General features: G+C 33.4%; 2 protein-coding genes and 1 pseudogene across 3 annotated transcripts; 1 reads left to right on the top strand and 2 right to left on the bottom strand.

The window, feature by feature from the left end:
* Positions 1 to 3945: 3945 nt before the first annotated feature.
* LOC125848269 (mitogen-activated protein kinase kinase kinase 5-like) lies at positions 3946 to 9211 on the top strand. 2 transcript variants are annotated; one of them, XM_049528109.1, is made up of 10 exons: positions 3946 to 4401; positions 5026 to 5610; positions 5755 to 5842; positions 6555 to 6617; positions 6701 to 6864; positions 6947 to 7022; positions 7455 to 7514; positions 7591 to 7716; positions 8261 to 8470; positions 8549 to 9211. In XM_049528109.1, the coding sequence occupies exons 1-10, from the start codon at positions 3959 to 3961 to the stop codon at positions 8618 to 8620; spliced, it is 1887 nt and encodes a 628-aa protein (XP_049384066.1). In that variant the 5' UTR covers positions 3946 to 3958; the 3' UTR covers positions 8621 to 9211. The 2 variants fall into 2 exon arrangements, with proteins under 2 accessions (XP_049384066.1, XP_049384065.1); XM_049528108.1 differs by having other exon boundaries at positions 5023 to 5610.
* A 135-nt stretch (positions 9212 to 9346) lies between these two features.
* On the bottom strand, positions 9347 to 11691 carry LOC125848282 (patatin-like protein 2; annotated as a pseudogene).
* Positions 11692 to 20252: 8561 nt separating this feature from the next.
* On the bottom strand, positions 20253 to 23399 carry LOC125848281 (patatin-like protein 1). Its single transcript, XM_049528124.1, has 6 exons — positions 23154 to 23399; positions 22682 to 22863; positions 22397 to 22580; positions 21808 to 21969; positions 21396 to 21698; positions 20253 to 20713 (listed from the first exon to the last, which is right to left on the bottom strand). Exons 1-6 carry the CDS (start codon positions 23328 to 23330, stop codon positions 20459 to 20461), a joined length of 1263 nt encoding a protein of 420 aa, XP_049384081.1. The 5' UTR covers positions 23331 to 23399; the 3' UTR covers positions 20253 to 20458.
* Between the last annotated feature and the right edge of the window lie 273 nt (positions 23400 to 23672).

Genomic DNA, 23672 nt, shown 5'->3' with positions numbered 1-23672 from the left:
TACTTTTTTAAGGGAATGAAACATTTTTTGAAAATAATTTCCTTAAGTGGGAAATTGTGTTTCCTTATTTATCTCCTAAAAATTTGACCTTATATTATTATTTACCTTATACTCAACTTTTTTCTTCTCTATTTTCTTATTTTTATTCTCAATATTGAACTATCTCCTAAAAGAATGATTTATTGTTGCTTACAAGTTAAAAAAGAATAAAATTTGCTTTTGAGTGTCTTCTTCAAAATCTTAAGAAGTGCAACAAGCAATCATTATATTGAAGGAATGCAACACTATCTCAATATTGTTATATTCTCAGATTTGTGAGCTAGGTTTTATTATTCTAACTTTATTTTATAATTTTCTTGAAATTTTGTTATTGTTGATATTCTTAGTTAGTAAGTATATATATTCTCGTTATAGTTATTATTAAGAAAAATAATACAAGTAGAAGATAATGATTTAATGGAAATACTCAATCAAAAAAAAGGTTTGATTCTTTTCCTAATGCATATATTGCTTATAGAATAATGTTAACAATTCCTGTAACTATTTCCTCGATCGAAAGAAGTTTTTCGAAACTAAAATTGATAAAATCTTATCTAAGATCAACAATGTGAGATTGAATGCATTAGCTATATTATCAATTGAAAAGAAATTACTAAAACAAATTGATTAGAAAACATTAATTAATGACTTCACATCCAAAAGGTTAGAAAAATAGTTTTTTAATAAATATATAGATGATTTTTTTTGAATTGAAAAAAAAAATAATTAACAAAAAATATTAGGCCCCCTCTTTAATGTTTGGCATTAGGCCCCTAATTTTGTTGAGTCAGCCCTGGATCCGATTTAAGTGATTGCAAATCAAATTCATGAAGAATTGTCTCTAAAACAAGCACTTGATTGAGAAGAATAATGTTTCGTCAAAAATCTATCCATTTCAAATCACAAGAATCAACAACAAATTCTTACAAAAACATACGCTTGTAAAGAAGAACTTATCAATTTATGCGAGATAATTGGGGGTAAGACCTTCAATTATGCAGTGAAAAATACTTGTAAGTTGTAAATTTTCTAGCAGTCTTATATTTTATTTAGAATTGTGTTAGAATTTTTATTTGTATTTAATTTCAATTAAGAAAGGAATGGGTCATATGAGATGGCAAAAAAAGGTGGTTAAGAAAGGGGGCGGGGCCAATTAGGTGGCAAAAACGAGTTTGAATAAAAAACAATTTTTAACAAAGGTTAATTGTAAAGAAAAAACTGATTTTAAAGTAAAAAAAAAGGAAATAAAATAAGCCTTCGCAAGATTCGAACTCGCGTGGTCATAGTCTGAAATGGTGACTTTGACCAATACGCCCAAGCGAGTTTTTGTTATAAGGGTGCACAATCAAATATATTATCATTTTATCAACTATCCATACATATATATACGATTTTTTTAAAAAAAGTTATCGGGTGCACGTGTACCCTCAAGGATTCATGTGGGTCCGCCTCTAGATGTAAGGTTACTCCATTATGAACACATTATAAACATAATAAAAAGAATCACCAAATATAATGATCATTTTCCCATTTTAATTTCAGTGAAGCTTTTTTCTAAGGGCTCATTTGGTTGAGAACAAGTTATCACAGGATTAGTTATCCTGGAATTAGTTATTCTAGATAACTTATCGCACCATATATATATGATAACTTATTGTTGGGTTTAGCAAGGTGTGAATGGGAAATAAAAAGAGAAAATGGAAAGTGGAAGAACCAATGAAAGTGGGGGAACCAATTTTGGAGGGAAAATGAAAAGTCATCATTGCAAAAGTGCAAATGAAAGGTCATTTTTACCATATTGGTAGAAGAAAGAAAATTGTTGTCCTTCTATTAGGAAACACTTCCTTTAGTTCTTAAAGGGTTAAGAAGAAGGTGTCCCCTCGCGCCGACGTCGTCGCTCGCTCAGCTTCGGCTTCGGCTTGATTGATAATATTTTTGGACAAAATTTATTTAATCAATCTTGTTAAATCATTTCCTTTCTCTTATAAATTAATTCAGAATGTTAATTAAATAACAAAATTAATTTGGCGCAACTGAATTTATTTGAAATTCATGTGTAACGGTAATCCTTCCAAAAAGTCGTTACTTTTCCTAAACGGTAATCCTTTCCCAAAGGACACAATGTTCTGGAAAAAACGGGTCTGAACAGATTTTTCTAAATAGACGCATTCCTTGCTGCAAATGGCTATAAATAAGAGGTCTTTTTCGTTTTTTCAAACACTTAAAATTTTCCTCTCTGCATACATTTTTTTACATAAATAAAATTGTCGATCGACTGAGTTTGTGTGTGCTCTTGTTGCTGTTCTTGCGTTCGCTGAATTTATTGAAGTTTGAGGTACCGCTACTACTTTAACAGGTTAATCCGTTTTATCTTGAGAGGAATTAATCTGCAACCTCGGGTACAGTGAGGGGATTAAATTTCTTAAGGAAACACAGTGGTTTCCGTGAACTCGGATTAAAAATCATTCTGTCAATTTCATCTTTTTTCTGTTTCTGTATTTTTGACGAACCTGAATACAGGAGATAACACTTATCCCATCACTATGGTATAAATTATCCCAAACATGACAACTAAACAAGACACAAAATTTGTATCACATCACTATTTTCTTATCCCATGACTATTTATTTTTATCTATTACGCCAAACGACTCATAATTAATTTGGGATGCATGTTTACTCCTTTAATGATTAACAAATGACTTAATAATTTACGAGCCTTTATATTTGATCCTAATTAAGTACCGCAAAAGAACACACAGAAAAAATAATACTATGAAAAAGGAAGAAAATAGGGCTAGTAAGATTGAATTAAATTAATCAGTTTAAGGTTAATGAGGTGGGTCCGCGTTGGTCTTCATAGTAAAAGTAGTCAACTACGTGGAAATAATACTTTAGAATGATTTTTTTTTTATCTATTTAAAAAAGAATAACACGTTTTTTACAACATTTAATTTCAATTTTCATATGTTTGCTAAAAAATTAAAGGACATATTGAAAATAACAAAATTAGAAACTATTCTTTATTTTTTTAAATTCCGTACCAAAACTATTTGTAAACCATGACCTAAACATATATATACGTACAAAATGTAGTCTAATGTATTTGACTTTAGCCAGAAAAGGAAATGCTCTAGAAGAAGATAGATACTAAATACTAAAAGGAATTGAATTGGTGTGCATGTTTATTATTTTGACCGTAGGATTGATATAGTTGTCCTCGACCCCCCTTTACGTTTGTTGTCATCGTGCTAAATTTTTCCCCTGTTATCCTATCGACCTTCTACCTTAATTTTGTTTATTGTCTCCTTCCTTCTCCATTTTTACGGTAACTCAAGGAGGACAACAACTCCTTTGTGTTCTCTCCCTTCTTCATTTTTCTGGTGATTCAAGGAGGACGACAATTTCCTTGTCTTCTCTTCCTTCCTTCCTTCTCCTTGATTCAGTGCTATTCTTTCTTCAATATTATTTTCTACGCCAAATTTAAAATTTATATATATAGCTGATTCAATTTATTCATGATTGACGAGGCATTCAAATAAAATTAATTTATTTTGGAGTTTGATCTATCTTCGATCTTCAATAACTATCAGGTTTTATCATATTAGTCTGAGATTAAAATGTTAATACCATTTTTAGGTTTCCTCTAACCACATCTTCATGACCTTGAATTTCAATTGATCATTTCGTGCGTGCGTGCATGCACGCAACGCATAATGTGATCTCAACGATCACAAATGCAATCAGGGTGGAGTTAGGTGTATGCAGAATGTTAATTTAGTGATTGTTTTTTATATCTTCTTCCTTTGTATATACAAATTTTTTGAATTGTCAAGGCCATTCAAAAATTAATTTAGGTAATAGGGTTATTTTTTCAACTTCATATTAGAATTTTTGGCAGTCACGTCAAGTGCATGCAATGCATTGGTGGCCGAGCTTCTCATCTTCCACCCGTGCCTCTACCTCCGAAAGAAAGGTTCATTCCGATGATAGCGTGATCGTCACGCGCGGGGGCACTCGCTCCGTCCTGAAATCAGCTCTCTTCGGCACCCGTAGCCGTATACGCCAAATATCCCGTAAGAAGAAGAAGCCCCAACACCGTGGTGGGGACCACAATGTCGACGTCGGAGATGACTGGCATTCTCAGTATTCGTATGAAAGTTCTCCACCGGAGGGACGTCCGCCGCCGCAACCCCTTCCTTTGCCGGAATTACACGTGATGCTCCGTCAACATCCTAATTTGGTTCAAGCCCCCAGCGTCCCACTTCCTTCGCCTAGAGAAGGAATTTCGCATCATAAAGCTAAAGAGGAAACAGAAAGAGAAAGAATTGATGCTTTCAATGGCGGAGCAACACGAGAGGGGTATGTGAAAATTTCTCAATATTTGCTGTAACTGTTTCTTGTTTTCCACAAATTGCTCAAGTTTCAATTATATTTGTGTAAATCCAGAAACTCTTCTTTCTATGTTAATCTTCGAATTATTAGGTCTCTAAATTTCTTATTCAAATGAATAAATTTGTGCATTTTACAATCAAATCCTTAGGGTTGTAGCTGGTTGAGGGTCATCATGTTTTGAACAGTTTCCTGATACTTTTAGTGACTGAATTTGTCTAATTTGAAATCGAGAGGTAGTTGATCCACAAGAACAATTTTCTTTTTCTCTAGGCGTAGCTGGCAATTAATACTCATGTAGTCATTTATTGTATTGACCTACTTGTTGTATCTTATGCTGCGGGTTTCTTACTATCCTGCTAATGTTACTGCTTATGTTTCCATAAATGTTGTGTTTATGTTTTCCTTGAGTCGATTGTCTATCTGAAACAACCTCACTGCTTGCACAAGGTAAGGGTAAGGTCTGCATACACTTTACCCTTCCCGGATCTCACTTGTGGGATTAAACTGGGTATGTTGTTGTTGTAGTCATATATTGTAGGTTTCAGATTATGTAGACCTAATGATTTTGTTCTTTGTTTGATATTTCAGCAGACTATTAAACCAAGATGCTCGAAAGAGAACAGAGCACTCAGCAACTCCATTGTCCAGGAAGATGCCACCTCGGATGCTGCTTGTCCCAGAAAGAATCCCTCCTGACTTTTGGACTAGTGCTCCAACTAGTCCTTATGCAAGTCCTTCACATAGCCAACTGAAAAGTGGTGATCATACAACGAGTCCTCTTTTCGTCACACCTCCTAGTGTTTTTCAAGTTTGGTCTGCCCCTGAGATGCCTCCTTCAGATGCCCCTCATGGTTTAGGCTTCTCTTATAATCATGCTTTTAGTGTTGATAACTCTCCTCTTCACAGTCCAAAATTAAGTCCTCAGAGAAGATCCAGGAGTCCAAGTGGACCTACTTCACCTTTACATCATCCACTACCAAATGATCAGTGCCCAATGGCGCGTCGTGAGAATTGCGCTCAAGGCAATGTCCATCCTTTACCCCTCCCTCCTCTAGCTACCCCTCCTGTTTCACCACCTACCCCTAAAGCAGATATATCACCTATTAAAGGACAGTGGAAAAAAGGAAAGCTTATTGGACGTGGGACATTTGGAAGTGTTTACGTAGCATCAAACAGGTATATAAATATTGTTGATGGATGTCGTTGCATGTCTATATGATGCTATAACATGCTGATAGTATAAATTAATCTTTAACACTACCAGTGCATATATCTTAAATCCTTCAATATTTTCTAATGTAACACTATGATCTTAACCAGAGAGACAGGAGCTTTATGTGCATTGAAAGAAGTTGAATTATTACCAGATGACCCAAAATCTGCTGAGTCTATAAGGCAGCTAGAACAGGTCAGATTTCCTTCACTGTCTTTGTTTCATAATCCTTGAATACTTGGATTCTCTGTATATCTTTTGATTGGTGTTATTAAAAATCATTAATGGGCACTCCTGCATTGCTTGAAGCGGCTGAAATATTTGAAGTTTGGGGTTTATCTGCATCATTGCATGTGAATTGTGATATTTCAATTACAAAAAAGCTTGGCCAATAAAGGAACTGAAAGGATGCAATTAAGGCTTTGTACGGTAAATAGAACATACAAACAGTCTTAACTTACTGAAAACTATGTTGAGGATTAACAGCTTTAAGTTACAAATTAATGAGTGGAGATTCCATACCTTTTCACTTTAACCTGCAACAGAAAATCATTTTTCTGGCTTTCTCAGGATATTAGTTTTACATATCCATGTTTTTGGTTAGATATATAGATATACAACTTGCTTGATTGGTTAAAGTAGTCACTATGGTTTAGAATATTCAAAATCTCAATTGTCTGCCTCTTAACTGATGAATTGAAAGCATGCTCAGAATTAGAAGCACCAGTTATCGAGCATAATGGTCATGATTCATGAATGATCAAACCTTAATAGCATTTGACAGAGCAGTTGCCTAGCTATTTTCATGAGTACTTGAAGCTGAATGTCATTTATGCAGAACATTATCTTTGCCCCATAAGTTTCAAGCTTGAAATGTTTTCAACATTTATTCTTTATGTTGGTCCAGGAAATCAACGTTCTCAGCCAGCTCAAGCACCCAAACATTGTCCAGTATTATGGCAGTGAAATAGTAAGAAATTGTTACGAGTTTTAAACTTGATTCATCCTTGTACATACTGTTCTGTGATTGTGTTTTATTCTTTGATATTGCAGGTTGATGACCGGTTTTACATTTATCTAGAATATGTTCATCCTGGTTCTATCAATAAATTTATCCAAGACCATTGTGGGGAAATTACAGAATCTATTGTGAGGAATTTCACTCGCCATATTCTTTGCGGGTTAGCTTACTTGCACAGTAAAAAGACCATTCACAGGTAATAGTCAGATATTCAACTATGATAGAAATAAGATATAGAACCCTCTGAAGAACCATTTTTGAAATATTTTCTTGTATAGGGACATTAAAGGGGCAAATTTGCTTGTTGATGCATATGGGGTTGTCAAGCTTGCAGACTTTGGGATGGCTAAGCATGTACGTAACTCTATCTCATATCATTTTTCAGTTTGCAGTTTTTTTAAGTAAAGAATGTTCTATTTAGTAGAATGTAATGATTGATCCATAGATCTTTGTGCTTTACATGGTAAATCTCTTCATAGCGGACTGTTAATATGCGTTTTTAGATGCTTCATCTTTAGCATTGTGGAGAAATATGGGCGTTTTAAACCTCTTTTTTTTTTTTTTGTAATAAGAGCTGTAAATGTTTTTTTTTGGAGTCAAAACATTCTCATGTGCTACTATGTAAAACAAGAATGTTATATTCAGAAAAACAACAACAGTTGTAACAATTTTTGTATGTTGTCACTCTAAGATGTATAATCAAATGATCTTAGACTAACAAACTGGCTGTTGCCAGACTTTTGCTAGCGTTATATTTTTCTTTGAACCTCAAGTCTTGTTATGCAGCTAAACGGGCACTCAGCTAATCTCTCTTTAAAAGGAAGTCCATATTGGATGGCTCCTGAGGTACTTCCCTTCAACAGCACATCTTTCTAATTATGTTTTATCACCTCCCACAGCTTATTTTTTCTGTTTCCTGCAGCTTTTGCACTCTGTTATGCAGAGAGATAATAGTAGCGATCTTGCCTTAGCTATTGATATATGGAGTTTGGGTTGTACTATAATTGAGATGCTGAATGGCAAACCTCCTTGGAGTGAATATGAAGCTGTAAGGACTTTATTTTTGCATTTTTTAGCTCGTACTTGATCTTTCCTGGCAGAGTTCCATTTCTTGACATGCCCTCTTAGATTCGCATGGCTCCAAGAACTTAGCAAATAAAAACTAATCATGCTACATTTTCTTGTGTCGAGGAGTCATATGAATTTGTTACTCTAGGTGTGCAGTTGGTATTCCATTAGACCTGGGCATTAGTGTAATCAAATATCTGATTTCTCCCAATGTACCTTTATTTTTGTCATTGGCCATCTAATAGAGTTAAAGATATCTTTCACTATGTTTAGATTTGCCTTTGGTCAAAACTCAAAATCAAATTACGAATTATCAAATGATTAATTGTTTTATGAACTTTTCAACATCAGAAATGGAGGAATGTCAAGCAGCTGAAAAATCATGGCCACTTGAGTATTGTTTATACTCTACTTGTGCAAGCTTTTTATCTAAAATTTCACCTAAGAGCAAGACCATGCAGTGCTATCTTTAAACTCTTAAACTTACAAATCTTTGATTCTATCAATTAATTTAACTATGGCAGGCTGCAGCAATGTTCAAGGTTCTAAAAGATACCCCACCAATACCTGAAACATTATCACTAGAAGGGAAAGATTTTTTGCATTGTTGTTTCCGTAGAAATCCAGCAGAGAGGCCATCAGCTAGCATGTTGCTAGAACATCCATTTGTTAGAATGTCGCATCAGCCAGAAGTTCCTTCTTTTGTCCAGCAACTTGACGGGATAAGACTAACAGTATGTATATTCAGTCCCTTTCTTCCCTTTCCTCTTTTGCTGGTTGTGTTTCTTCATCCCGTAGTATACCTTTGACAGGAAAAGTTGCATTCTCAAAGAGAGCAGCTAAGTTATAAACTTGATGTGGTGCATGTATCATTAGAAAGATAGCACTCGGAAAGATCTGGCAAAGAAGTACAAATTATGATCTAAAGAATGGAGTCCTCAAATGGGCAAATTCACTTTAATGTCTGCCTGCCCCAAAGCTTTATGCCTACACGACAGCAACAACATCATCCATATTCTAACATAGCATTGGGACTGTGTTGTTTTGCTCGATCAACGTAACTCCCATGGTCGTCCCCTGTTCATTCCCATTAAAGTACAGAAGCATTCTGGGCCGACTACTATGAGTACATGCCCATGTGGTGCAATGGCTTGGAAGCAAGCTACATTATCTTCCAAAGTTCTAAATAGGAGTACTCATCTTTATTGATGTGGTTTTCTAAAGAGAGCTCGACTCGTAAATACATCACAGACCTTTCTCAATGTGCTCTGTAGATAGCTTGGAGGCATAAGGAGTTGGAGCCACGAGGTACTCTCCCTCCTCAATGTTTAGAACTTGAGAGGAAGATATGTTTATAGTCCAGGGAAATTGCCCTGCAGACCTCTTTTGTGTATTAATAACAAAAATGGAGCTACAACGACAACTATACCGATACAATGACAAAATTCAAAGATATTGAAGCCCTTTGAAAGCTGTATGAGTTATCTATCAATCTTTCAAGTACTTTTTGATAGCTGTGTAATGTAAAGCAGCTGAATGAATTCAACAAAGCAAAGCTTTGACAAAGTGTTCTACAGGAACAAGTTCTCAATCTAAAACAATTAGACGATAACGAACTAAGATGAAATTGCATCTCAAACCCTTAGAAAAATAATGTTCAAACAATTATTTTTTTAAGTTTAATATCACTAAGCTGTCCCTAATCGTCGAAACTTTCTTTCCTCTGAAAGCAACTTAGCAAAGCGAGTAAGAGCTTCTTCGTTGGTGCCTTCCCCACGAACTGCTTCAACGCGGCCCCGTCTCCAAGTTGACCCTTGACACAGGCTTCTTCAGTAGATCTTTACCAGTCTGTACAAGTGTCTGCATGTTTTCTATGGTTGAAATATCCACTGATGCCGCCTCCCCGATCATACTATCATTCTGTACAAATTTATTAAGTCATCATGAAAAACATACATATGTGTGTGTTAAGTTATGTTGCTCGTACTTCCCAAAAATATTATTGTGTTTATGTCAGATCCTTCAAATATGCCTTACTTTTGAAGAATCTGACACGTATCAGTTTGACCGTCAAGAGGAATGCTTATAAACTTCAAGTTGATGACCGAACCTGAATTCTGAGGTAATTCTTCTGGTTGTGAAGGGACTGAAACATGGTTGAAACATGTATATCCACAATATCAGTAATTGCATCAGTAAAAATGTCTAGCAATGGAGTGGCACCATGATTGTACATCCAACTAAGAAGGCCCCATTTTGAAGCTGTGGCAGCATTGTACTTTTCTTTATTCTTGCCTGTGCCAGCGCCCAGTGACAGAACCAGCATTTTCTTGCAGTCCACGGTTTTCATATCCTCATATTTCAGTCTTCTCGTCATGATTTCTCTTGAAATGTGAGTAATTGCTAGTAGAGTCTGCCAGTATATATATTCAAAGAATACTAATTGTAGTTCAAATATCTGAATTCTTATTAACAATTTGATATATTGTTGGGTGTATGAATTAAGCTAGTTTCATGTTGAATACTCTTAATGGTATGAGACCTTTTGAAAATTAAAACAAACAGTGTGCTCTTATTCAAATGAATACTCACAGGATTATTTGCAGCTACACCTCCATCAACAAGATCAAATGTACGTATTTTGCCTTGACCATCCTTAGTCTCAAAATAATGTACAGGGAAATAAGTGGGTGCTGCTGAAGTACCAAGAGAAACGTCCGATAGCCGTGCATTCTTAGACACACTTGCTCTGGCCTGCTCAGTGTACATATTTATATGGATATTATTAATATGTAGATATGAATTGAGAAAATCATAGTAATTAATAGTGAACATACATCAGTAGTTGTGAAAATGATGGGTTGAAGGCGTTTGATATCAAAAGTTGGAATAAGTGTATGAGTCAATGTTTGCTTCAGAGTAAGATTGCCTAGTTCCGACCTAACCAACGATCTCAAGTATTTGCCATCATACTTTGGTCCACCAAATAAATTTAACACCTTCTTCATGAAGTTGTTGCGGCTTCAACATTACACATATATAAAAATTTGTCATCAGTAAAGTCTTGATCAATACAATTAATGTAACTGAACTTTGAATTTTCGTCATGAAACAAAAATAAGTGAGAACCTTGAAGCTTGTTGAATCCACCAATTTCAAATATTGAATTCGCCTTTTAGTTTAGTGTCCAGCAATTGAACTTATACAAATTAAGAAACAGTAACAAGATTATCAATTATTGTAATTACCTGCTCTGAGGAAAGATTTTAGGGCCGTGTTCCATGTAGAAGTTGCTAATGTCTTTTGCAGCATATAAAGGGCGATTATCCTTGTTTGGAGCTGTGAGCATTGTGGTTACAAGTCCACCTGTACTTGTACCAGCTACCACATCAAAATAATCTGCAATTCTTGCATTCGGTCCATCAAGTTCCTAACGACATAGCCAAAAACAAAGGCGAAGCCAGGATTAAGAGTTTGAATTCTAAATTTCCTTTTTTTTTTTTATAAAAGAGAGGAAGTTCAAACCCACAACTCTAGTAAGAAAAGCATTTTCACGGTCCCTTCCTTACCATCGAACTGTCAATCAATTTTTAGGAGTTCACAAGTTAATATATATATATAGGATCTACATAAAAGCTATTGGTTCGTCCAAACCCATGAACCCCCACCTAGCTCCTCCTCTGGACAAAAAAAGTCTCGAGTATCATTGCATGCAATTATGTATGAGTAGATAAAATTGTTGACGAATACGTATGTATATATACCTGAAGTTTTGATTCAAGGAATGCAAGAATAGTGCCAGGAATAATGCCTCTAATGCCACCTCCATCGATGCTTAAAATTGTTACCGTCTTTCGTTTAGTAGCTACACAAGCTATAGGATGTTGCAACAGTACTAGAAAGGTGATCAATACTGCACCTACAAAACTCCTACCCATACTGTATAGCTGCTTGATTAAAGGCTTATAGCTTTTTAACACACCTATGTCTAGGTGAAGGCATATTTATACCGGAGTTTAAGTTCCATGCACACGATATATGGTGTAAAGAAGATTTACACACCCGTCTGGTCACTTAATTGCATGTAACAATCTTTTTACTTCGTATTTGACACATAGTTTAAATTAATGATATGTCAAATGCATCAAAATATTCTATAATATGTCATGTGAAAAGTTGAACTCTCGATTTCAACTCTTGTTCGGATCTTAAATGGTGTTAGTTAGAACTTGATGAGATTTTTTTTTCTCCTCCCATATTCTAGGTAATTCTCATGTGATTTGATCCACTTTTTCCGTAGCCATTATTGACTCTACAAATTTTAATATTCCATGCATCTACTCCTTAAAGCTCCACGTTACAAATAAAATCTTTCTTTCCCTCCTATTCATCTTGTACGTAATTATGAGGTGTAGTCTAATTTCTGTGTTACTATATATATATATATGTATATATAATATCTGGTGATTTGGAGCGTGCATTAATTTATTATGTCGTCAGTCCTTATTTAGCGTCGATCACATCTTGAACAATTTTATGATTAAACTTTTACTAATCCTGATCATCAAGCAAATAATCTAAATTGAGTTTAATGAGGTCAATAGAGCAGATCCTTTCAGGATCTGGCTCCTCTCTAGTGAACCATCCTCCATTTTATTCAACCTGGGCTCCATGTAAGTTTTGAGCATATCCTTGTCATTGTACTATACGTTTTCATTGATTTAATTTTAAGAGAGTTCAAAATACTATATATACTAATATAAAATAAAATTCAACCTATATAAATATTTCGTGTAATTTTTCAACTAAGGCACACCCTGACACCACTGCCCACGGGCCACGTTGCATCGCCTGAACTATTAAGGGATGTACAAAGAAAGTAGTAGAGTCAGAAATATGGGCTTGGCACTGATCTAGCTCTCATCATGATATGATAGATAAGCTAAAAATTTTAGAGCCCATCTAAAAATGAGGCCTTTTAACTTAGCCCACATAAGTCTGTCGACCCGTAAGGCTTGAGCGAGGGTAGGCTTGGGCAGTTTCAGGATCCATTTTATTTTGAGCAATTTTCACATATAGCAACACAAAATTCATATTTGTATGCTATAACAAAGTTTGCATAATTGCGGAATTTTTGACCAAAACAAGCTACTATTTAAATCAATTTACAATAATAATACAATTTTTTGAAACTTTACAAAACTAGTATAAACGTTGTTGGCAGTAACGTATTAGCCCATATTTTATTTCAAACGAATAAACGGACAAAGGGACGGCGTTAAGTAGGAAAACGTTACTACGGGTAACGTTTTATACAACGTTAAATAAGAAAACGTTACTACGGGTAACGTTTTATACAACGTTAAATAAGAAAACGTTACTACGGGTAACGTTTTATATATATTTATACATTTAATTCTAAATTTTCCATAAACCCAATTTTGCCCCTTATACGATTTAACCTACTCTAAACCTAATTTCAGTTCTACTTTGAAATTTCACCCCTGCCCTAACCTCAATCTCATCTAGCGGTGTGAACACCATTCAGTTCCCAACTCTTGCCGCTAGTGTTGCCGGAAGAAGGAGATTCAGCGCCATAACTATTTTAAGGTAATTTTCTTGTTCAAGGTTTGATTTTTCTTTACGAAGTAAGGCTTGACAAATCCATAGAAGAATTCTGTCTTTTGTAAATTGAGGAAAATCCCATGAAATTGAATTTCAATATAGGATTCCTTTTTTGATGAAAAACCCATGAATGAACACCCAATTTTGGTCTTACTTCGGCCTTCATTACAATTGAAATGGTTCTTAGTTTGTTTTCCTTCAGTTGTCAGTTGGGATTTATTTGCTGCTTCCTTGTATTATTGATTGGTTATTAGATATGTTTGTCTGGGGCCGTGAGGCTGTGTTGTATTAGATTAGATAGTGTTCTATTCCGGTCCTGGTGTAAGTGCGTACATTGTCGAGGCTCTGTTTTGAGCTTGTTATAATATTACTTGGTAAAAAAAAATAAAAAATTGTCAGTTGGATATTATCTACATTTCTTGGACAAGATTATCAGTATTGTAAACTTACATCCGGAGAACATAAGTTGATGTTTGTCTATTAGTTATCCTTCTTTGATGAAAAACAAAACATAGGATTCTATTTTGTTATAGAATTTGATTTGATTTTAATTTTTTTNCATCTACTGAAATAACAGGACGACAAGTTTGGAATCCATCAATGCATGGCTTGAATGCCCAAAATACAAATTTGAAAGTTTTTACCTCTGGCGAACTCATTGACTCTTCGTGTTTCCATTCCACAACTGTTCCAGGATTAGAGTATTGAAAAGCTGCAAAAAACTTAGGAAGCTCACTAAATGATTTCTGAAAATCACCATATACCAATGTAAATGCGCGTTGACGCCCAAGCCACGCTTTTCTATATGTAACTTGATGACCAAATTTTTCATGAACCTTAGAAATGACATCCACTACCAACAATTTGGGATTTTTACGTATTTGATTTAAAAACAAAGATGCAATTAAATTGGTATCTAAGTTAGTATGACCTGTTGTAAGCCCTTCAGTCTCACATCTATGATTATTAAAATACTTTCCTATCTTCCAAAGACTACCTCCAACCTTCCGACCTCGAAGAAACCATGGACAACCCAATGAATCATAAAACCTACATCTCACAGTCCATATGCTCTTAGTTGATATTACAACCTTGAATTCTTTATTTTTGCGCAAACTCCAAATCGTCACAGCTCGTTTCAACTTAGCTTTGCTGCTAAAACACATATCTTTTTCTAAATCTTTTTTTGCATCCTCGGACCAAACAGAACAATATTTCATTTCGGATTCACGAGTAGAGATAAAAATATCTTCCTCGTTCTCCAATGTTGTAAAGTAAGGTATATCATTATTTTGCATTTCAGATACATCCTGATCAAATTGATTTTGAAGATTTACCCCACAATTGTTTTGAGGTAAATCTCCAATATCTTCATCGGATTCACTTTCAATGGCTTTACTCTCTCCATCATCTTCTGAAGGTTCATCCTCCTCCGAATTTTCCTCACTTCTTTGAGCATATGCATCATTACACAAATCAAAGGTAGTTTCATTTTCTCTGTAGAAAAAAAAAGTCAATTTCATGAAATACATAAAATGAAAATAATTAATTATTCATGCTACTAAATAGAATTAGTATCTCTTATATGAAAATATTACTCTACCTGGTTTCATATTGGTTGTGGCTACTCTCCATATGTCTTTGACTACTCGAACATTCAGCATATGATCGATTTTCATGTTCGTTAGGGCCTACACCAAATGATTGATGGATACCATGTGTTGCACTGTATGCATAATGAGGCTGACTGATTGTGGCAAATCCATAATTTTGAGCCAATAAATTCATATGATAACCATGTTGATCATTCATTCGAAATAGATTATCTTGATTTATTGGTCTAATCTTTATATACATCTCCAAAAGATTTATATCAATCTTGTTCAAAAATTTCTGAGGAATGGCAAAAAATTGTAGCAAAGATTGGTCATTCTCAATTTTGAACTCAATAAATCTTGTAATGTTACCTTGAAATGAGCATGGATATTTTCCAGAAATATCCAATTGAATATTTTCACCATCAGTCCCCATTTTCTCATGTAACAATTTAATTAATTCAACGTAGTTGGTTGAAATAGACATGCTTACAATCATTCTTGCACATTCGTTATATCGAAATTTATCCATTTCAGTGATTATTTCACCACCCCAATACAAAGCAATCATCACGTTATCTTCAAAATTAGCCATCAAAAATCCTACACACAAAAATAAGATGCATTATAGTTATTAAAAATATGTTTTTATAAATACATTACAACATATTGACATAACTTACCTATTAAAATTTTGTGAGTATTGATTCAACAATGGGGCACATAAACAGATAGAAAATTATTGGAATGTGATAAACATTCTACACCACCATTTCTTATAATGATCTGTGGTCAAATTGTAAAAGGAACACTTTAACAGTTTGTTGTTCCTGTCAGTCACGTTTTAAAGTTAAAACGTAACGTATAGTAACGTTTTATTGGCAGATCAAATCAATATGACATCTCTAGAGCCCCGTGACATGATTCGATAGAATCGTTACTCATAGTAACGTTTTAGTCTTAAAACGTGACTCATAGTAACGACTTTAACGTCAGATTTCGTACAAAGATTCTAAGTTGGGGGGCGTGATTTGATTGGACAGAATCGTTACTAGGAGTAACGTTTTACCATTAAAACGTGCTTCGTAATAACGAATTTTGGTAGAAAGATTCGAAAGTGGCAGATTTGCAGAGACTCGTTACTGATGGTAACGTTTTAAGCCTAAAACGTTACTGCTAGTAACGTAAATCTTCTTTAACGCCGTCTCCCAAATATTTTTGGTCCGTTTATTTTTTAAAATGAAATAAAGCCTAATACGTTACTACCAACAACGTTTATACTAGTTTTGTAAAATTTTAAAGTTTCATATTACTTTGGTGAATTGAATTAAAAAATAGCTTGTTTTGGTCAACAGCTCCATAATTGCGCTCCATAGCAAACATATATATGTGTAATTCGCTATACATATACAAAAAAACAGTTGTATAATTCGCTATACACATACAAAGAAGGCAGTTGTATAATTCGCTATACATATACAAAAGAAAACAGTTGTATACAAAAGATCAATTGTATAATCTGTGTATGTATAAAACGAGAAAGAGAGAAAGGCAAAAGAAAATTGGGTAGGGAAATATTTGTATTGTATAATTATAGATGTATAGGACGAAGATATATGTATTTGCATATGTATATACAATTTTCTCTCGCTTTATACAAACAGAAGCGCAATTGATACATTTCGTTTATGTTTGTATAAGCGAGAGAGGCGAGGGTGGTGAGTGAGATTTGGGAGAGTGGCGAGCGAGATCTGGGATAGGGGAACGAAAATATATGTATACATACAATTTCCTCTCGCTTTATACAAACACAAACACATTTTATACATTTGTGTTTGTATAAAAGCAAGAGAGGCTAGCGAGACTGCCACCAAACGAGAGTGGCGAGCGAGATTTCACCAGGGAGTGGCGAAAATAGCAATAGTTTGCTATAAGGTACAATTAAATCAAAGTATATTTATAACATTTAATTTGAATTAAGAGTTTGCTATTATATACAATTTTTCCTTTTATTTTTTTATTATATTTACTAATTCTCCGTGTAGTTTAGGGGCGTGCATTCGGTTTTTCTGTTTGGTTTTATACTATTCGGTTTGGGGTTTTCGGTTTTTGGTTTTGAAGAAGTGTAACCCAATTCGAACCAAAATAAATTTGGTTTGGTTTGGTTTTTCTCTTTTTGGTTTGGGTTTTTTCGGTTTGGTTAATCGGTTATGTCAATAACAGAAACATAACAAAGTTATATATATATATATACATATATATATATATATTTATATATAATATTGAATTTCTTAAATATACTTTTTAATATAAATTACAAGTAAAACGTAAAACACAATACTTAAAAGTATATCAATTATACATGTCCAAACATAAAAAAAAAAAAAATCATAATGAAAATAACTAAAAAGGGACAAAAGTGGTTAACTCCAACTTAATTCTAACACACACAGATATAATATAATTCGGTTTTTTCAGTTTTCATTTTTCTAAATCCGAAACCAAACCAAACAAAGTAAGTAAATTATAAATCCAAAACCAAACCAAAAATCCAAAAAACCAATCCAAATTAGAATTCGGTTTAATCCAAATAGTGCACACCCCTAGTGTAGTTTGAAAAAATTATATTTTTCTCACCAATTAATAATTTTATACCAGATTTTAAGTCAGATACACTTAGATACATGCATTTTGCTATCTGAAATAGGAGAGAGGCGAGCCAGATAAGAGGGAGGCGAGCGAGATAGTCTATGTAACTGATACATATATAGATACATTCCATATACTATATGAAATACAAATACATATAGAGGACGATCGAGATAGGAGAGAGGCGAGGGAGAAAGTCAGATACATGTGAATCCACCTTGATATAATGTATCTAAAACAAATTGCACCTAATTTCAACCCATGTATACAAGATTTATCCGGACGCGCCAGATACATAGGTATTCGAAGTCCAAATTCTGGTAAGATTCGTAATATTGAAAACTCGCGTGAAGGGAAGTAATTATTTGCTCCTAAACTAGTGAATTTATGCTATTTAACCAATTAAAATATATATTTGATTAAAAAAATTATAAATTTTATAAAGTAGAATTAAAAATAACAAAAAAGGGAGTCAAACACAAAATCTACGTAACTCATCATATATTCATTTTGCAAGCCTTACAATCAAAGTCTTAACAAATTTAAATATAAAATTATAATTATGAATAATGTAAGTAAAATTTCTAAGACCTAAACCTCAAAAGAAAGGAATGCTATTGGCTCCATTTATTTTTGCGTTTTGTTGTAATCTATTCATGAAACAAAGTTAGGTTAATATTTCTATATATTGTTATTTATTAATTGTGTTTAATTTTCTTACTAAATCTATATTTGGAAGAATGCTCAAACCAAGTAGAAACTACTCAATTCATAGTGGATATTAATGAAATAAGCTGGGCATCCCTATAAGCAATCCTGGCAACAATAATCTATTATGTATGGATGACCAGAAATAAGTTACTTTGAAATCACAAGGTGATCAAACCGCAATTGGTGAGCATGCAAGTGAGACAAGATTATAGATACATAATTTTTGACACACTGTATATCAAACACAGTACACATTACAAAGAGATTTGGGAGTCTTATAATGGGCTTGGTTGGCCTTTTACAAGTAAACTTTCACCTGATATTTTATTTTCATCCTCTAGTATTAGGGGCAGGGGTTCGCCGTTTAGTGAATGAGTTTGTGAATGTTGAAAAGTTTTAACATATGTAGTCGACACACCTTCGTCGGTCAGAAAATTATATTGAGGTTAAATTTTAGTTATATATATATATATATATTTAAGTATTGACACCTCTTGACACAAGTTAAAGGTTTAGTCCAGTGGTTAAGGCGTTAGAGAACTTTCTTGAGGTTGTGTGTTATAGCCCTATTGGCCTCATAATTATATTGTTTACTACAACCATTGACACTCCTTAAAGACAATCCCGGATCCGCTAGTTGAGTTGTACTAACATATACTGATTCCATGACATAAAGTTTCAACATAAAAACAAATTGTCTCTTTTTAAAAATATTTAATAACTCAAATGGAGACAATGCATACTTTTCTTTTTGGACTTTTTGGCTCCCCGAAGACCATAAGTTCGAGAGATTCTAATAAAATATGTTCGATTGACGGAAAAAATAACAATGTCAAAATTTATTTAATTTTGTAGGAGTTTGTAGGCAAACAAGATATCTATATTGAATAGTAAAGATTTCAAATTGAAGATGTAATAGATAATGTTTAAGAACATGACACAAAGCTATAATCAAATTCTTAAAGTCAAACTTGAATTAACAATCACAAAACTAGTACCGAGTCAACTAGAATACATGCATTTTATGCAACTAAAATGTATTGAAAGTGACCAACCAATGAGAAAATCCTCTACTTAGTGGGCATTACTAACAATTGAAAATATTTGATAATTATGTAGTACTTAATAAATATTACTGAGATGATTTAGTTATGATTTGTCATTTGGTTAGCAACAATATATATATATGATCTTATAATTACTTATATTAATATTTTTAGATTTAATTTTTTAAAAAATAAAAATTAAAGTGGGTCAGCCCAACCTATTTCCACTAATCATTTTATGACACGTTAAAATGGTGGACTGGATTAGTCAACCCATATCTAGCTCTAACCAACATAAAGAGAGAATAATTTCTTAGGAGATACACTCATAATCCTCTTCCTATTGAACCTTATCTTATACAATTGTGCATATGCTATTATTAAACCCTTCAACTCAACGAATGTACAGTATAAAAATACGAATGCTAATTGTCAATATGTCATTTATTACAATTTATTTATCCTTTGAAAAGCAGTGTACATGACAATTGATAAGCAAGCCACGTCTACCTTTATCCAAATCGAACAAATATATATATATATATATNTAATTTAGTTATGATTTGTCATTTGGTTAGCAACAATATATAATATGATCTTATAATTACTTATATTAATATTTTTAGATTAGTATTTAGATTTAATTTTTAAAAAAATAAAAATTAAAGTGGGTCCGCCCAACTTATCTCCACTAATCATTTTATGACACGTTAAAATGGTGGACCGGATTAGTCAACCCATATCTAACTCTAACCAACCCAACATAAAGAGAGAATAATTTCTTAGGAGATACACTCATAATTCTTTTCGTATTGAACCTTATCGTATACAATTGTGCATATGCTATTATTAAACCCTTCAACTCAAGGAATGTACACTATAAAAATACGAATGCTAATTGCCAATATGTCATTTATTACAATTTATTTATCCTTTGAAAAGCATTGTTCATGATAATTGATAAGCAAGCCACGTCTACCTTTATCCAAATCGAATAAATTTATATATATATATATTTTTAAAAGAAGTGTTCAACCTATGAAAATTCAAAGCAAAATGAATTACTAGAGTTTTCTGTTATTGGTAGAAAAAATTCTTAGAGTATTTTTCTAGTGGAAGAGAAGTCGTCAAGTGGTTGCTTAATTTTTCTTTGCTCTGAAAGCAACTGAGCAAAGCGAATAAGAGCTTCTTCATTGGTCCCTTCGCCAGTAACTTCTTCATAGCGGCCAGTGTCTAAATTAACCCTTGAAACAGCCTTCTTCAATCGATCATTACCAATTTGCACAAGTGCCTCCATGTTCTTTCTCGTTGCAACATCCATAGATGCAGCCTCCCCACTCAAACTATCATCCTACACATATTTTTTGTAAAAAATCAACATGAAGCAAGTTTATCGTCCAAATTTAAGTTATAATAATGTAATTTTAACTGGCTATTTATTTTGCGCTCTACCTTAAAATAACCTAACTTTACTTCCTATAATAATAATTAACGTCACAAAACTTTACCTAGTACAACAATAAATCACTATGATGAATATGTTTGTAGTTATAGCAGGTAACGTATTGTGAGTTTGTGACAACTAGCTATTATATTACTATATACTAGTAGTAGATAAGATGTAACTAATTAGATGTGACAAAAGATGACTTTGTATCTTTTCTGTTACGATGTTTAAAGTTTAGTAACTTTATAGTAAGTAAAATTCAATTATTTTAATATGCTAAAATACGATTTTATAATTTGTATTGTTATATTGAATAAACTTTGATGATTATATCTAAAATTAACTACACAAGTTGATATAGACATCCTCATACAAAAATGTGAACCAAAACTTCTTATTTCAAAAAATTATACCGTATATATATAAGATAAAAATAATATTTTTTTTATGTATATACAATATATGTTTTTTAACTTGGTGTATTTACTTGTCTTATATTTTGTAGCTCTAGTAAAATTTTGGCTCCATCGCTCTGCATGGGAAATATAAAATATTTACTTCCAAGTTAAATGATCAAATTTGGTACCTGAATTCGAAGATAATTCTTTTCGCTCTCAAGGGACTGAAATATGGTAGAGAGGTGCACATCGACAATATCAGCACTTGCATCACCAAAAACGTCTAGCAATGGACTTGCACCATTGTTGTACAACCAACCAAGTACACCCCACGCTGAAGCCGCCGCGGCGCTATACTTCTTTTCATCCTTTGCTATACCTGTGCCTAGTGACAGAACCAACATTTTCTTGCAGTCCATGGGTTTCAAGTTCGCGTTTCGCAATTTACCCAACATGATTTCTTTCGAAGTTTGAGTAATTGCCACTAGAGTCTGCAAATATATATATATTGATCGAATTTGGTCAATTGTTCTAGTAAAATTATTCGACAAATAAATTTTATTTATGTTAATTAAAATCTAATGGTGGCTAGTTACTCACGGGATTATTTGCAGCTACACCTCCATCAACAAGATCAAATGTACGTGTTTTGCCTTGAGAATCCTTTGTCTCGAAATAATGTACAGGGAAATAAGTGGGTGCTGCTGAGGTACCAAGGCAGACGTCCGATAGTAAAGCATCCTTAGAGACATGTGCTTTGGCCTGTACAACGAATATAAATTATACGTACGAATGAGTTTAAATTTTGTATACTGATCATATCATATGAGTTATAGACAGGGGCGGCTCAACGTAATTGTGGGCCTAAAGCGAAATTTCAATTCGCGGCCTAAAATATAAATACACTTCATATACGTATTTATTCAAAAAAGAAAAATTACACTATTAAGATGAAAATTATTAGTACTTCATATTGTTTTTTGAGTTACTAGTTTTAGGTAAGATTTTATCAACAGAACANAAAGCATCCTTAGAGACATGTGCTTTGGCCTGTACAACGAATATAAATTATACGAATGAGTTTAAGTTTTGTATACTGATCATATCATCATATGAGTTATAGAGTACAATAGTTTATTACGATCGGTTCATATATATATATTGAAATTTATTTAGGTGTAGATCATACATCACTAGTTGTGAAGACGACGGCTTGAAGGCGCTTGATATCAAAAGATGGGACGACTAATTGAGTCAATGCTTGCGTCACGGTAAGATTGCCTAATATCGACCTAACCAACGTTTTCAGATATTTTCCATCATATTTTGGTCCCCCAAATATATTTGTTAGCCTTTTCAAGAAGCTGCTGCGACTGCATTAATAACATATATATAAACATATAATTTGTCATCAATATTTTTTTGTCTTCAGGAAAAAAAAATAACACACTGAATTATTAATTACTCGTCCAACCTGCTCTCAGGAAAGATTTTAGGGCCATGATCCATGTAGAAATTTGTAATATTTTTTGCTGCATATAAAGGACGATTATCTTTGTTTGGAGCTGTTAGCATGGTGGCTATTAATCCACCTGTGCTCGTTCCAGCTACCACATCAAAATAATCCGCAATTCTTGCATTTGGTCCATCAAGTTCCTACAATAACCATCACAAATTAATCAACTTAGATTTAAAAGGTCAAAATAGTAACAAAGGCATGTCCATGTCCAACAATTAATAAAAATCGATAATCAATGCTTCGAAATCAAATTTTATATAAATATATGAGATACAAAAGTAGTACTAATTCAGGTTGAATCTTCTGTAAATGTGTGAAATTCTCTCAGTTCAAAATTCATAGCATAAGTGTGTTTAAATTCTGACTCTGTTACTGAGTATTACTATTATTGTGGCATGTAGATAATTAAAGCGTGGTTGACAAGTACCTGAAGTTTGGATTCAAGGAAAGCAAGAAGGGTGCCGGGAATAATTCCTCTGATACCACCTCCATCGATGCTCAAAATTGTTATTTTCTTTCCTGTTGTAGCAGCAAAAGCTATAGGAATATGTAAAACTTGAAGGGTTACTAATAAAGTTAGTGCAGCTACGAAAATTCTACCCATAATGTTCTAAGTTTTATGACTGAGGAAAAAGAATAACAAGTTAATTATTGGCTTGGATTCATAAGTTTAGGTGAAATATGCTTTATTTATACACATAAATTCCTTGTACACTTTTAGTCATGACATAATCTCGATGGCTGCTAACCCATTATACATGTCGTTTGGGTTGTTGACAAAGTCTTTTTATATTTTCAGAAAGTAGAGGCAAAATGGTCAAAAATTTAAAGTCTGTTGTATCCAATTGCCATTTTATAATATTTTATTACTGTATACCTTTGAACCGTCTCGATGAAATCCTGGCGACCTAGTGGGGCTTCACGTCAATACATTGAAAATATGTAA

The sequence above is a fragment of the Solanum stenotomum genome, chromosome 12 (assembly GCF_019186545.1).
Source record: "Solanum stenotomum isolate F172 chromosome 12, ASM1918654v1, whole genome shotgun sequence".
NCBI lineage: Eukaryota > Viridiplantae > Streptophyta > Magnoliopsida > Solanales > Solanaceae > Solanum > Solanum stenotomum.
This window is presented reverse-complemented; position numbering and strand designations above follow the sequence as displayed.